The sequence below is a fragment of the Pongo pygmaeus genome, chromosome 9 (genome assembly GCF_028885625.2).
Source record: "Pongo pygmaeus isolate AG05252 chromosome 9, NHGRI_mPonPyg2-v2.0_pri, whole genome shotgun sequence".
NCBI classification, from domain to species: Eukaryota; Metazoa; Chordata; class Mammalia; order Primates; family Hominidae; genus Pongo; species Pongo pygmaeus.
The window spans coordinates 46,983,566-46,999,246 of NC_072382.2; the positions used below are offsets into that span (position 1 = coordinate 46,983,566).

The 15,681-nt window shown below is 35.9% G+C and overlaps 1 protein-coding gene across 7 annotated transcripts in view; it reads right to left on the bottom strand.

Annotated features, from left to right (window-relative positions):
- Window positions 1–495: 495 nt before the first annotated feature.
- LOC129007542 (protein arginine N-methyltransferase 3) overlaps window positions 496–15,681 on the bottom strand; it is a 133,011-nt gene continuing 117,825 nt past the window's right edge. For 6 of the 7 annotated variants that reach the window (XM_054438602.2, XM_054438603.2, XM_063671068.1 and 3 more), the window contains 2 exons: window positions 15,505–15,592; window positions 496–1,491 (listed from right to left, as the gene is read on the bottom strand). In XM_054438602.2, the coding sequence (XP_054294577.1) occupies window positions 1,382–1,491; window positions 15,505–15,592 (198 nt within the window). In that variant the 3' untranslated portion in view covers window positions 496–1,381. Of the gene's footprint in view, window positions 1,492–8,266; window positions 8,351–15,504; window positions 15,593–15,681 lie in introns of those variants that run through there. The other variant, XM_063671065.1, reaches the window with a different exon arrangement.

Sequence of the window (15,681 nt, forward strand, 5' to 3'; positions counted from 1 at the left end):
GTAAAGATGCAGTCTCCCTATGTTGCCCAGGCTGGCCTTGAACTCCTGACCTTAAACAATCCTGCCTTGGCCTCCCAAAGTGCTGTGATTATAGGCAGGAACCACCATGCCTGGCCCTATTTTTACTTTTAATTAATTAACTTTTCTAGAGACAGAGTCTTTTTCTGTTATCCAGGCTGGAGTGCAGTGGCACGATCTTGACTTACTGTAGTTTCCAACTCCTGGACTCAAGCAATCTGCTCACCACAGGTTCCCAAGTAGTTAGGACTACAGGCATGCACCACTATGCCTGGCTAATTTAAAAAAAAAAATTTTTTTTGTACAGACCTGTGTTGCCTAGGCTGGTCTCAAACTCCTGGACTTAAGTGATCTTCCTGCCTTGGCCTCCCAAATGCTGGGATTATAGGTATGAGCTACTACACCCTGTTGAAATATTTTATGATGTTGTTTGATACATTTTATTGAAACCTTTTATAATATATTTCTAAAATAATATTTTGTAAGTTGTTTGATACATTTTATTAAAACTTTTTCATTCTACATTTCAAATTGAATCAGTAATTGTAAATGACAACTTTATAGAGTGCTAAGTATAGTAACAGTTACATGTTTAACCTTTGCATATAAATCTGGTTTGAAAAAGATAATACATTAGTAAATAAGTACGTATTTTATCCCAATCTTTAAAAACTGTCATGAAACCTAGGATAAATGTATTGAAATTAGATTTCCTGGGCAGTACTAGAAATCTATAAGGCTAAGGAATAGTTACAAAGAGGGAAGAAACTACAAAATGAGAAACTTAAGTATGCTAGATAGGACAATCAACTAGGCTGTCTGCATATATGATTTGTATATGAAGGCTGAAGCTCTTTTCCGTATTTTAGTTTTTCTACACTAATCTTTATTACATCCTGATTTTCTAGCAAATACAATTAAAAACTCCTCCTCAGAGGAGTCCATAATAAAATGTGTACTACCTGTGTTACCAGTTTAATAAAATATCCAAATAACTAACCAATTTGTTTAAAATTTATAGTAAGAAGCTTACTAAAAACAAAAGACTATCTCTCTTCCAAATACAGGCCAATGTAAATGATTTTCAATACAGATAAACTCAATGTGGGAGTTACATTTGGTTAAATCTGGTGGAGCAAACTTCTAAGAAAATGATTACGTGGCAGATCACGAGGATCAGCTGATTCTCTTCCTCAGCTGAACTATGTCAGATTCCCACAATAAGAACTTCTCTCTTATTGAGGAGGCTCATTAGGAAAGGGTCCATCATCCATCCATCTGCTCACATAAAACCAGCTCCCTCCTGCTGACCCACTCTACCCTCACATTAAAAACTACAAGGTAGTGTGCTTTTATGGCTTTTTCACTGGAGACCATAAGTTTGAGTTGAATTATTCAATGTGAGGGTCACGGTGAGAGAACGTGGATCTTTCTTATTCTTCTGAACTGTGACCTTTCCTTTCAAGGCTTCACCTGTAAAACAAAGGCAAAAATTGTTAAGAATTCAAGGAATACCTTGTAGCAGAAAAGTAAACAATGTATAACTAGCAATTCTTTTTATTGTGATGTTTTCCCACTTTTTAAACTTTATTTAAAGTTAATATTTTTTTTCTTTTTTAGACGGGAGTCTCACTCTGTCACCCAGGCGGGAGTGCGGTGGTGTGATCTCAGGTCACTGCAATCTCCCAGGCTGGAGTGCAGTGGTGCAATCTCGGCAAACTGCAACCTCCGCCTCCTGGGTTCAAGAGATTTTCCTGCCTCAGCTTCCCGAATAGCTGGGACTACAGGCGCACGCCACCATGCCCAGCTAATTTTTTATTTTTAGTAGAGATGGGGTTTCACCATGTTGGCTAGGCTGGTCTCGAACTCCTGACCTCAGGTGATCCACCCGCCTCAGCCTCCCAAAGTGCTGGGAATACAGGAATGAGCCACTGCGCCTAGCCAATATTCATTTTTTAGAGCAGCATTATGTTTCATTATTTTTTTTTTTTTTTTTTTTAAGACAGAGTCTCTCTCTGTTGCCCAGGCTGGAGTGCAGTGGTACAATCTCAGTTGACTGCAACCTCCACCTCCCGTGTTCAAGTGATTTCTCCTGCCTCAGCCTCCCAAGTAGCTGGGATTACAGGCATGCGCCACCATGCCCTGCTAATTTTGTACTTTTAGTAGAGACAAGGTTTTGCCATTTTGGCCAGGCTGGTCTCGAACTCCTGACCTCAGGTGATCCGCTCACCTACTTCAGCCTCCCAAAGTGCTGGGATTACAGGGGTAAGCCACTGCACCCAGCCCTGTTTCATTAATTTTTGAATGAAGCGAGAACTAACTACACACCACCGTGTCAAATCCTTGTGAAAGTGAGTAAAACTATTGTGGTCATACAGGGTCAATGGAAGCATTTTACTGAACTTCTGAATATGAGGCCCTACGGTGGGTTCTGGGCATCTAGAAAAAAGATATGTTCCCTGCCCTCAAAGAGTTTGTGATCAGGGTGAAGAAAAAAGCTATACTAACAATTACACAATAGGCATGTGTCTAAAGTGTGCTGGAGGTGAGCACTGGGGATGGTTGGAAGGCAGTTAAAGGCAAGGTTTCACAAGAATTAATGAATTACCCAATGCCGGGGCTAAAGTCATGGAGAACCAGGCTTAAGGGACGTACATGTAATGGTATTTAAAGAAAACACATACACAGAACCTTCAGGAATGGCATTTTGAGGAACTGAAAATTATAGCTGGGAAAATGTAGAGGCACATGACAAGGCCATTGGCCATTAATGCACTGGTGCTGTAAAAGGGAAACAACGTACCCATGTGAAAGAGTGAACACACAAAAATTACTTATCTGTGCAAAGGCTGATTTCCTAAATTCTGTAGGTTCCGAATTTTTATCTACGTATTTTTCTAATTATAAATACTTCTCACTTAATTTTTCATTTACTTTAAAGAGCTGTTTAAAAAGTAACAAATCGCTAAGTTGTAGTTGATCACGATTCTTTGCTTAAATAATATTAAGATAACACCAAATAGTATCAGGAATACCTTTAGCATCTGCATGGACACAATGAGGCTCCATATAATGACTAAGGAAATCTCCGTAAAACTACTGAAGTACTGAATCAATATCATATTTAAAAAAATACAAATTCCCCATATTCAAGGAAAATTATCTGAATGCTTTTCAAGATGGTAGTGAAATAACACAAGTAAAACATAACCACCTGTTATATTTATTTTCAGAATATAAAGATTCCATTACTGATACGTTCTCTACATCTTTGCAAAAAAGGTGAGACTCATAGTTTAACACAAAATTAAGGAGTTGAATAACAGAAGAAATAATGTGGCCCAAGATGCAATCCATTCAACAAAATATAACAATTTTTGTGTAGGTATATATGTTAATGTGTATATTTGGCTTTAGTTTTTATATCTGACCTATTCCTCTATATTAAGAAAATGATATAAAACTATCTCATATGACATGTTCACCAATAGTGGACATAATAAAGATTACCAGTAAGTTCTACAAACTTTATGGAGTTCAGGTTAATCATCAGATAATTTATGCTTATATTTATTCAACACTTACTTTGTGCTAGGCTCTACTCTAAGGTCTTTACATGATTTATCTCACTTAATGGTCACAAAATATTGCTATGAGGTAAGTGCATTTTCCTTACTCACAGATGAAGTTCAGAAAAGGTAAGTAATTTGCCCAAGGTCATCTGCCAGCTAGTGAAAGAACTAGGATTTTCAGCAAGGCAGTTGGATCCAGAACCCAAGCTCCTCAACTATACTCTGGTGCTTCCCTATCTCTACCTAAAAAAATGATGATTATAGATTTAAATATACTATAATGAACAAGAAATGGCCTAAATTTTACTGCCCTGTGGGTTTTTTTTTTTTTTGGTAAAAATATTTACTTGTTTATAAACACAATTGATATGTAAGTTGATGTAACTATTATTCTATAATAACTAACTCTAATGAACAATGATACACGTTTTCTTATCTAAGGCATTAACCTAGGGAAGAAATAAAAGATCATTAGTATACTGAACACATTTAAGATTTTCCTATTTTGACTTTTCTATTTTGGCTATTTTATTGCTTCTTTTTAAATCAACATTTAAAAACTTCTATTTAAGTTATTTATTGACACCAAAACTGGGAACGAACAGCCACATTATGATAAACTGACAATGTTTTTGTAAATACATGACAGAAAACAGTAATTGCCAACTTGGTTATTGGGTTTAACTTACTGTTATTGAATTGCCAACACTGAATCAACAAACTTGATTTTTACAACACAGTGGCTTGTTAGTTCCTTTTTACTTACAAGCAGTGTCTTATACAAATTACTTAATTTAGTTGCTGGTATAAAGTAGTTCACATATGAAAAGACAGATAATGGACACCTGAGATTCAAAAATAACAAAATGACCTCCAGAGACCCAACATAAAGTAAGTATTCTATTAGATGTCCCAGTCAGGACATTAAAGTGTGGAGGGAAAAAGGATACAGATTGGAGTAGGGGGGATTAAAGTTTTCATTTGCATATTACCTGGTTTTATACATAGAAAATCTTGAAGCTATATGCAAAGAAGGCTACTAGAAATATTTATTGAAGTTTAAGCAAGGTCTTATGATTTAGGATCAAGGTATAAAAATTCTATTTCTAAATACTAGCAATGAAGAATTTATATAATAGTACATACAACAGCTTCAAAAAAGCATAAAGGCTGGGTTTTGTGGCTCATGCCTGTAATACCAGCACTTTAGGAGGCCAAGGTGGGCGGATCACTTGAGACAAGGAGTTCGAGACCAGCCTGGCCAACCTGGCAAAACTCTGTCTCTACTAAAAATACAAAAATTAGCCAGGTGTGTGGTGCACACCTGTAGTCTCGGTTACTTGGGAGGCTGAGGCACAAGGATGGCCTGAACCCAGGAGGCAGCGGTTGCAGTGAGCAGAGATCACGCCACTGCACTCCATCCTGGGCGACAGAGCGAGTCTCAATCACTCTCGCGCTCTCTCTCACATAAACACACGTACAATACTTGAGATAAATGTAACAATGTATGTCTGACTTACATAAACTACAAAACAACTCTAAAGATGGTCCACATAAATGGAGAGACCCACTCTCTCGTGGGTGAAAGACTCAATGTTGTTAAGATGTCAATTTTCCCTAATCTATTGATTTAACAAAATCCCAGTCAAAATCCTAACAGGCTTTTTTAGGCCAGAAATTAATGAGCTGATTTTAAAATTTATATGGCAATATAAAGGACCTAGAATAGCCAAAACAATTGTTGGTGTAAATCTTGCCATTTTGTTCTTTTTCAATCTTATAAAGACTGTCTTAAAGGCATAAGGACAGACATACAGATCCATGGGGGAAAATGAGAGCTCAGAAGTAGATCTATATGCATATGGTCAATTAATTTTTGACAAGGGAGCCAAGGCGATTAAATCGGAAAAGGATAGTCTTTTTAAGAAATGACGATGGAGCAAGTGAATATACATTTGAGAAAAGATGAACTATTATTAAATCAAGCAAAATATTTGAGCAGAAATCTCACAAGAAGATATAAAAATGGCCAATACACATATGAAACAATGCTCAAGATCACATCAGGCAAATGAAAACTACAAGCACAGCTGTAACTGCATACTCAATAAAATGGCTTAAAATACTGCATCTTTTTTATAAGTGTTAAAAATGATGTGGAACAACTGAATTCACAATGGTGCTAGCCCTAGGAATGTTAGATAGCATAGTCATTTTTAAAAAGTTTGCCAGTTTCTTATAAAGTTAAATATACACTTACCATAACACCCAGTAATTCCACTTCTAGGTACTTACCCAAGAGAAATGAAAACATCTGTCTGCACCAAGACTTTTACATGAATATTCATAGCAACTTTATTCTTAATGGCCCCTAACTGAAAGCAATACAAAAGTCTAGCAGCAGGTGAATACCTAAGTAAATTGTGGCATGGCCAAAGGAATATTACTGGCAATAAAAAGGAACAACCTAATGATAGATGAATCTAAAAAAAAAATGCCAAGAAAGCTAGAGTACATTCTGTATAATTCCATTGATAAAAATTCTAAAAAGGTAATACTAACATATAATGACAAAGCATATCAGTGACTGTCTTGGTCTGGGAATCATGGTTGGGGACTAACCATACAGGGAATTGAGGAAGAAACTTTTTGGAGTGATGGAAATAATCTGTATTTCCACAGTGGTATATGTAATTTTCAAAACTCACTGAGCTGTATAATCAAAATGTGTGAATCTTGATTATATGTAAATTATTTGTTTAAAAGTGTGGTGCCTAGGAATAAACACAGACAAATGAAATGTAGAGAAATCAGAAGATCAATTATGAAGATTCAGTACATAGTAAGTGGAGCATTTTAAGTCACTGAGGAAAGGATTCAATAAATTGTACACAAGTAATAATATAATCTTTTAAAGGATGAAACCAAAGCCAGAAACCAAAAGCAAAAGGTTGACAGATGTGACTATAAAAAATGAAAAAAAATTCTATAAAGCAAGATAGTTTAAAGAAAGAAAAGCAAATTAAAGCAGCGTTATTTTTCACTTCTTTGTGCAACAAGTATTTTTTAAGTCTGAATTTTGAATTGATTCTTTAGGATGGATTATCAGAAGTATAATTCTTTCATAAAAGGTATGAAATATATTCCAGTGTTACATTCCTGCCATCTTCATCAACAAAAGAGTAAATGAAAACAACCAAAATGTGATTGCTCTCATTTGTATTTCAAATCAGAGGAGATAAGTACTATTTAACTACCATCTAAAAAATCTGGTGCATTTACCTTACTTCTTTTCTCATTGAAGCATATGAGGTATTGCTAGTAAATATTTCATTTTCGTACATTTGTTCTGACGGTTGCTGCTCTTTCATTTACATTGCCTTTTGAGTGTTAAAAATATGTAAGCTGTCTTGTTTATAAAAGTCCTAGTGTAATCCTTAGTGTAAGTCAATCCTTAGTGTAAGTCAAAATAGAAATGTTCCATGGTGCTTATAAATCTGGTTATCATCTTCATTTCAGGATCAAAGGATGTACCTATAAGAGTTCTATGCATTCCTCAGTTTAGAAATAAAAAGCCCCAGTCAAAATGAATTAGTAATGGATATTTGTTAATTTTTCACAAAAGAAAAAATCTTAAGCATCAATATAGCAGCTGAAAAATTAACATAATGTCATATATATAAGCTGATGCTGATAACTATGATTTTCATTTCTTAAAATGAAATACAGGTAAATCTTTTCCATAATCATAATTTCAAAGATAAGGGTACACACACACTCATTTAAGTTAATTAAGTAGCATGAAGGGTCACAGTAATAAATACATAATTCACACTGCTGATCTCCCTTCAATTGTTCAGACCTAACTAAAGTGCCAAGGCAGTGGCTATAATACCAGAATGAATCAGAGTAATTAATCAGTGTCAAATAGATATAAAATGACTGATGTTGTTAAGTGTGTGCACTGTGGTGAGAGCTGGAAGGAACACTCTGGAGCTGAGCCACATGGACTTGTTTTTTATCATCAGCAGACGGCTGTTAGTATACCACAAAGCAGTGCCGTAGTTCAAGAACAAAATTGACTTCATTTTAATTGTTACAGTGTATTTTTTAGAATTAATTTCTTCCGGAGCAATGAAACTTCATTTCCCCAGAAAAAGGAAAGAAAAACACAACAAATCATTATTAATTGTTGTCAAAGCTTAGAGTTTAAAAATGAAAGAAAAAACTCCCAGATTATCTATCATATAAAAGCTTACTAGGTACTGTATGGATAAATAAAGAGAAATAGCCTGATTTTATATTTTCAAACCCAAATCACATTAAAAAGATTTGAATTTTAAAGTACTGCCATATTTACTTACAATAAAAGTTTGTACAATAAAACTGTACATGAATTGTAAAGGGAAAACCCACCCTGAATTTAAATTTTAAGTGTCCTCATCTAGGCAAAATAACTCTATAGTTCCATTTACAATATTTTACTTATCTTGTCATATTACCTTCTGGACACTAAAATAAGCTTTACATACAGTAATTTTTCCAAACTAGACTCACAGCTTCATTTATTTTTATCTAAAAATCTTATAGTACATCGAGTCAAAAGCTACTTTTAGTTTCAATATAACTACAGAGAACTTTTTTTCAGCCACACCAAGGTAAGTTTGAATACTAACCTGCTCAAGTGCAATAGTATGATGAAATTTCTGGTAACACCGGAGTTGGCAAAATTGGCCATCCAAATATGGACACTAGATGACCTTGGCGTAGTGTTACCCAAGGTGATGGAGAAAGTTAGATTTCAATGACAATATATATTATTGTACTTATTCATTTATTCAGCAGAATATGTCAAATACTACATCACATCAAGAAGGAATGAGGGAGGTACACTAAGATGTTGAACTTCTATTAGAACTCCAGCACACTAAGATGTTGTAACGAATGTGTATATGAATTTATCTGGGGAATCAAGAAAGGGAACAATTAGCTCTGAAGACATTCAAATTTTACAGAAATTAGCTATGTTATTAAGGGTAAGTCAGAATTTATCAAGTGAAAGAGGTCAAAACAACCTTCTAGGTAGAAAAACATCTTGGACAAAAGCAAGAAAAAAAAGAAAAGTTAGCTTAAAAATGAGCAATCTGTACAACTGGAGTACATGAGCTTACCTGGGGTTGTGAAAGGATGGGGTTGGAAATGATGAAAAACCAGAGTCAGACTGCAAAGGGCCATGGTAAGGAGTTTGTATTTTATCCTGAAGGTATCGACTGTCTAGTGAGAAGTTTAAAACTAACTTTACTTACATAAAATGTGTTCACATGTTGCCACTATCTTAGTTTCATAAACCACTCCAAAGTCTCAAATATTATCTCTTCCAGAAGTTTTACAGTCTAAGCTTTTAGATTTGTATCTATGATCCACTTAGTTTTTATGTATGTTAGTTTTTGGATATGGTGTGAAGAATCATTTTCTCAAACAAATATTTACTTGTTCTGGCACCATTTCAAAAGACCACCCTTTCCCCATTAATCAACACCGCCCCTTTGTAAAAATTTAATTATACAACAGCAGGTCTATTTCTGGATTATTTGTTATACTGACTTACATGGCTATAATAAACACCACTACTATACTGCCTAGATTAATATAACCTTTTGGTAAGTTTAGAAATAACACAGCATAAAGATTCCAATGTGGTTCTTTCTCAATTATTTTGGTTATTCTAGGCTTTTGATTTCTATATAACTTTTAGAATCAGCCCATTAATTTCTACAAAACTGAGATTTTGACTGAGATTGCACTGAATTAATAAAGGAAATTCTTCTATGAAGAAGTAACACTGCAACAGTATTAAGTGTTCCAATTCAGAGTATATCTCTCCATTATTTAGGTTTTCTTTAATTTCTCTCAGCAATGTTCTATAGTTCTAAATGTACAAGTTTTGCATATATTTTGTTAAATTTATTCCTAAGGTTTTAATTTTTCTTGATGCTGCTGTAAATGGTATTGTTTTTTAAATCACGAGTTCAATCATTCATTCATTCATTGCTCCTCCAGGAGCTCTCGCTGTCTGTGCTGATCCATGTCTAGGTTTCAGGCTATCTGGATTCCAGGCTGGGGGATATTGGAGGAAAACATAAATTTACTACAAGTTTGCTGGTACTTAGAATTCTGGTCTTCTCCTCGCATTTATTTGCTATTACTTTTCAGAGATCTTGATGGCTGCTCCATGCACTCTGGTTTTATAGCTATATTTGGCGGGAAAAACTGGATAGAATGTGCTATTATCACCTTACTTGGGACCGGCATTTCAGTGCCTTTATATTTAAAGTGTGTTTCCTGGAGGCAACATTTAGTTTCATTCAGTCTATTTCTGCCTTTTAATTGGCATTTTCCAGATCCTTCATGTTTAATGTAATTATCAGTCTATTTAAGTCCGAATTTAAGTCTATCATCTTACCATTTGTTTTCTATTTGTTCATCTGTTTGTGTCCTTTTCCCCACCTTCTTTAAAAAAATTTAATTATTTTTTTAGAGATAGGACCTTGCTCTGCATCCAGGTTGAAGTATAGTGATGCAATCATAGCTCACCACAGCCTGGACCTCCTGGGCTAAAGCAATCCTCCTACTTCAGCCTCCAGTGCTCAGACTACAGTTATGTGCCACCACACTTGGCTAATTAAAAAAATTTTTTTTTCTTTAGACACAGGGTCTTGCTTTGTTGCCCAGGCTGGTCTCAAACTCTTGGCCTCAGCGATCCTGCTGCCTTGGCCTCCCAACATGCTGGGATTACAGGCATGAACCACCATGCCTGGCCCCTATCTTCTTTTGAATTGGGTACTTTTTTCAGGATTCCATTCTGTCTCCACCAGTAAATTATTAGCTATAGTTTGTGGTTTAATTTTAAATTTATTAGCTGTTGCTTTAGGGATTACAATGTACATACTTAATTACTTCACATACAGTGTAAAAACTTAAAACATTAAATATTTCTATTTTATCATTAATTTCCTTGGTTATCATTGCCATATATTTTACTTCTCCATATGTTTTAAACCTACATTATTTTGCTTTAGTCAATGATCATTTAAGAAATTAAGAAATGAAAAAATAAAGCTTTTTAATGTGATCACACATTTACCATTTCTGGCATTTTCCACTGCTTTAAGATCCAAGTTTCCATTTGGTGACATTTTGTTTCCTCTTGAACTTACTTTAATACACATCTTATATTTCCAGTCTGCTGAAAATAAATTCGTTCAGCATTTTTCTTCTGAAAAAGTCTTCATCTAGTTTCATTAAAGAACATATTTCTTGTAGATACAGAATCTAGGTTGCCAGTTTCAATACTTCAAAATGTCATTCAATTAATCATCTTTCCTACATAGTTTTTGATGAATATTCTTTTTTTTTCTTTTAGATAGAGTCTTGCTCTGTTGCCCAGGCTGGGGTGCAGTGGTGCAACCTTAGCTCACTGCAACCTCTGCCTCCCGGGTTGAAACAATTCTTGTGCCTCAGCCTCCCGAATAGCCGGATTACAGGTGCGTGCCACCACGTCCAGCTAATTTTTTGTATTTTGAGTAGAGATGGGATTTCGCCATGTTGCCCAGGCCTGTCTCGAACTCCTGAGCTCAGGCAATCTGCCTGCCTCGGCCTCTCAAAGTGCTAGGATTACAGGCATGGGCAATCACGCCCAGCCAGTTTTTGATGAATATTCTAAGGTTATTTCTTTGTTCTTCTCTACATGATGTTTCCTTTTACTCTGGCTTATGTTAAAATTTTAAAAAGTTATCACTGTTAGTTTGATATGTTTTGGTGTTTTGAGTTTATCCTTCTTCGGGTTAATTGAGTTTCTTCAATGCGTAGCTTGTATCAAATATACTTTCTATTGCATCGCCTCACCTTACCCTATTCCTCCCTCAGCTTCTTCCAAGGACGAGGATAGAGTGCTTGGTACTTCCCCATAAGCTACTGTGGATATGTTCATTTTTATTTTAAATATGTTTCTTCTCTCCTTGCTTTATTTTGGATACATTTTATTGCTATGTATTCAAGTTCACTGATCTTTTCTTCTGCCATTAATTCCATCAAATGACATTTTCACTTTAAATGTCTTCTTATATTCTCTTCACTATGTTCACATAAGCATAGTTATAACATTTTTTTCAACATGCTTGTCTGCTAATTTCATCACTTCTGGGTCTGTTCCTATCAGACATTTTCCTGCACCCAATGTTTGGTTGAATGTATCCATTTTGTTTTCCTTTGTGGCTACTAAGTTACTTGCAGCTTAGTTCTTTTCCCTTCAAGGCTTGTTTTTAAGATTTGTTAAGGAGGATCTAGACAGCCTTAAGCTAGAAATGTGAACCCCTTGCAGCCCTCTGTGAACTGAGAACTCCTTGGTACACATTTGCTCCAACTACTTTGCCTGACCTTGTGCATTTAATCCTACATATACAAATCTTATTACTCGTGTAAAACTCCAGGAGTCTTCCTATAGATCTTTTTGAGCTTGTTTTCTGATGAGCTTACCCTCTTCAGTACTCAGCTCTGCAACCTCCCAGCGTCTATTAATCAATGCTACCATCAAAGGCTTAGCAGGATTCAGAAAAAAAAATAAAATAAAAAAAATAAAAAGTGTTACACTTACTTACATGATCCTTTCTTTATACTCCCATAACTAAGAAATGACTATTTTTCCAACTGTAAAATTTCCTTTTAAAATCTTTCTTCAGCTTGTATTTTCTTAGGGGATTCTAATATTTTGTGATGTATTGGTCTTACTATGTAGATACAAATGCATACACCACAGTAGTAAAAGAAACATAGGTGGTGCCAGCAGGCAACATTTGCATCACACACCTCCTTCATGATATTCTATAAATACCTAAGAGCAAAGCACAAACCAGTTACTCTAAGGATTATTGGGTAAAGAATAGTTAGGATTTTAAAACTTCACTAGTCATCAACCAATATTTTGTTGTAATGAAGTAGGAGAAAATTTTGAGAATCAAACTCAAATGCTATCTTAAATCTCCCTCAGGATTAAAACATGAACTAGTACTGCCTTTAAAACTCTAGTATTAAGATGACAAAATGGCTACAATGAAGAAAAAAAAAGCAACATTTTCAAGTTTCCAAACATCAATCCAAATACCAGAGCTACAGAAAAACAAAAATGAGGCTTAAAAGACCTCATTTGGGTTTGCCTCATTTCAGTTTTGCTGTGCTGAAGCTTTCTGCAGACAGAGAAAATGACACCATCAAGGTTTTATTTCCATATCACTTGCAACTTCAAAGTGAGAAAATGACAAGGTGCTGCTTCAATATGGTATTTATTTGCATCTATCAAACTCTATTTATGTACCAACAGTGAAACTGAAGCTATAGAATTTATGAAATATTTAAAACAGAGATTGATAACCACCTGGTAACTGCAATATAGAGCCCACCACTCAGCTTTTTAAAATCTATCAGAGTTCCTCCAATTTTTTACAAAGTTTTCTTTTATATGTCTTTTTATATGACATTGACCACCACCCCCCATCCCAGTTGTAGCCTGCCCTAATCCTATTTCTATCCAGAGGTAACCACTATGCTGAATCTGAGTTGCTTGTTTCATACTTGTATTAGATATGTGTATGTATGGTTGTTTACATGTTTTAAAAGTTCACATAAATGGTATCTTGTCAGACTCATTCTGCAATTTTCTTTTTTGCTCAATGTTGCCTCCCCTACATTAACTCCCCAAGAGACAGGGTCTCACTATGTCGCCCCAGCTGGAGTAAAGCAGCTCAATCACAGCTCACTGCAGCCTCAAACTCCTGGGCTCAAGGGAACTTCTGGCCTCAGCCTCCTAAGTAGCAGGGACTATAGGTGTGCGCCACCATGCCCGGCTTCAATGTTGTTTTTGATAGAAACATACATACATAACTTACATGATCTAATTACTATTCTATGCAACTACCACATTTATTTATCCATCTTCTGCTGATGGACAATTAAGGTTATTTCCAATTTTTCCCTTCTACAAACCATGCTGCTACAAAGATTTTTACATATGTTGTGGGAGAGACTGTTTAGAATACATGCCTAGGAAAAAATTGCTTGGCTGTAGGGATGGTACATCTATACTTAGCTTGATAGTATCAAACTGTTCTCGAAAGTTTTACTAATTAAAAGCCAGCAAAAGGCAATGAAAGTTCCATTTGGCTACACTATTGCCAGCACTTGACATTGTTAAACTTTATGTATTTTCTTCCCCCAATTGATGGACAAGAAACAGCATCTCATGGTTTCAGTTAGCCTTTTCCTGAGTTATTAGTGAAGTTGGATTTTTTTCACTGAAGCTTGTTATACATTCAGCTTTTGTGCCCTTAGGAGGTTTTCAGAGAAGGTGGTACAAGAAGACTTATATGTAGTAAGCAGTTTAAATTTTTAAATTCCATAATCAAATTCTAACTTTTAGAGTGAAATGTATAGGTATGTCAGAACTATAGGTGCTAATGTAAGTGAACAATCAATGAGTTTTTAAAATAAAAAATAGAATCTGATTAGCCCTTGAATACTGCATAAGATTTGGATAGGCAGGGAAGAGACAGTGGAGAGAATTCTAAGACAAATATATTTTCAATGCAATAACTTTTTCTCTTTTTTTGAGACACGGTCTTGCTGTGTCACCCAGGCTGGAGTGCAGTGATATCATCATAGCTAACTGCAGACTCAAGCAAGCCTCCTGCCTCAGCCTCCAAGGAGCTAAGACTACAGGCTTGTGTCACTATGCCCAGCTAATTTTTATTGTTTTGTAGAGATAGGGTCTTGCTATGTTGCTTGGGCTGGTTTAAACCGGCCTCGGCTGGGTGCGGTGGCTCATGCCTGTAATCCCAGCACTTCGGAAGGCTGAGGTGGGCAGATCGCCTGAGGTCAGGAGTTTGACATCAGCCTAGCCAATGTGGTAAAACCCCATCTCTATTAAAAATACAAAAATTAGCTGGTCGTGGTGGTGCCAGCTACTTGGGAGACTGAGGCAGGAGAATTGCTTGAACCCAGGAGGTGGAGGTTGCAGTGAGCCGAGATGGTGTGACTGCACTCCAGTCTGGGCAACAAGAGTAGAACTCCATCTCAAAAAAGAAAAAACAAAACCCAAAACTGGCCTCAAGTTGTCTTCCTGCCTCAGCCTCCCAAAGTGGCTTATTACAGGCATAAGCCACTGCGCCTGGCCTACAATAACTACTGAATGAAATTGTCTTTAACTTTTATTTTATTGGTAATTCTCTTCAGTCACTTGGAGAAAGAAAATATTCTTAGTTATATTTGTAACTTATTAAATACTAATTATTGCCAAAAGTTTTCTGAATTATTCTGTGATACTTTAAGAGCCAGGTAATCTTATTTATTTTAGTTGGCAGAAATTAGACTTAAAAAATTTTCTTAAATTATGTCTTTAATTAAATGATATGCCATCTAAAATTTATGTAGATGGTAAGCTCTAAGAACATCTTTTCTTAACATCTGTTATATTGCTTCAAATATATTGTGCAGGCCAGGCACAGTGGCTCATACCTGTAATCCTAGCACTTTGGGGGGCCAAGGCAGGTGGATCACTTGAGGTCAGGAGTTAGGGACCAACATGGTGAAACCCCATCTCTACTAAAAATACAAACATTAGCTGGGTGTGGTGGTGTGTGCCTGTAATCCCAAGTACTTGGGAGGCTGAGGCAGGAGAACTGCTTGAACCCAGGGGATGGAGGTTGCAGTGAGCCGAGATCACTGTTCTCCAGCCTGGGTGAGACGGCAAGACTCCGTCTCAAAAAACAAATATAGTGTGCACATAAAAAGTGGTTGTAAAATGAATGAATATCATTTACTTCAGAAGGAATAAGACACTTTCCCCCCTACTATTCTTTCTCACCTGCTTTAACTGAAAATGGTTTTTCCAGTAGAAATACTGTTTGTTTCCAGTGTGTTTTGGTGCTCTGAGGGCCCGTAGAGAACACGACCTGAATTGGTAAAGTTCAAAAGTATTTGATGAAGTACAAGATTTTTAATATCATGGTACATTAATCTACGACATCAAACACAAGCCCCA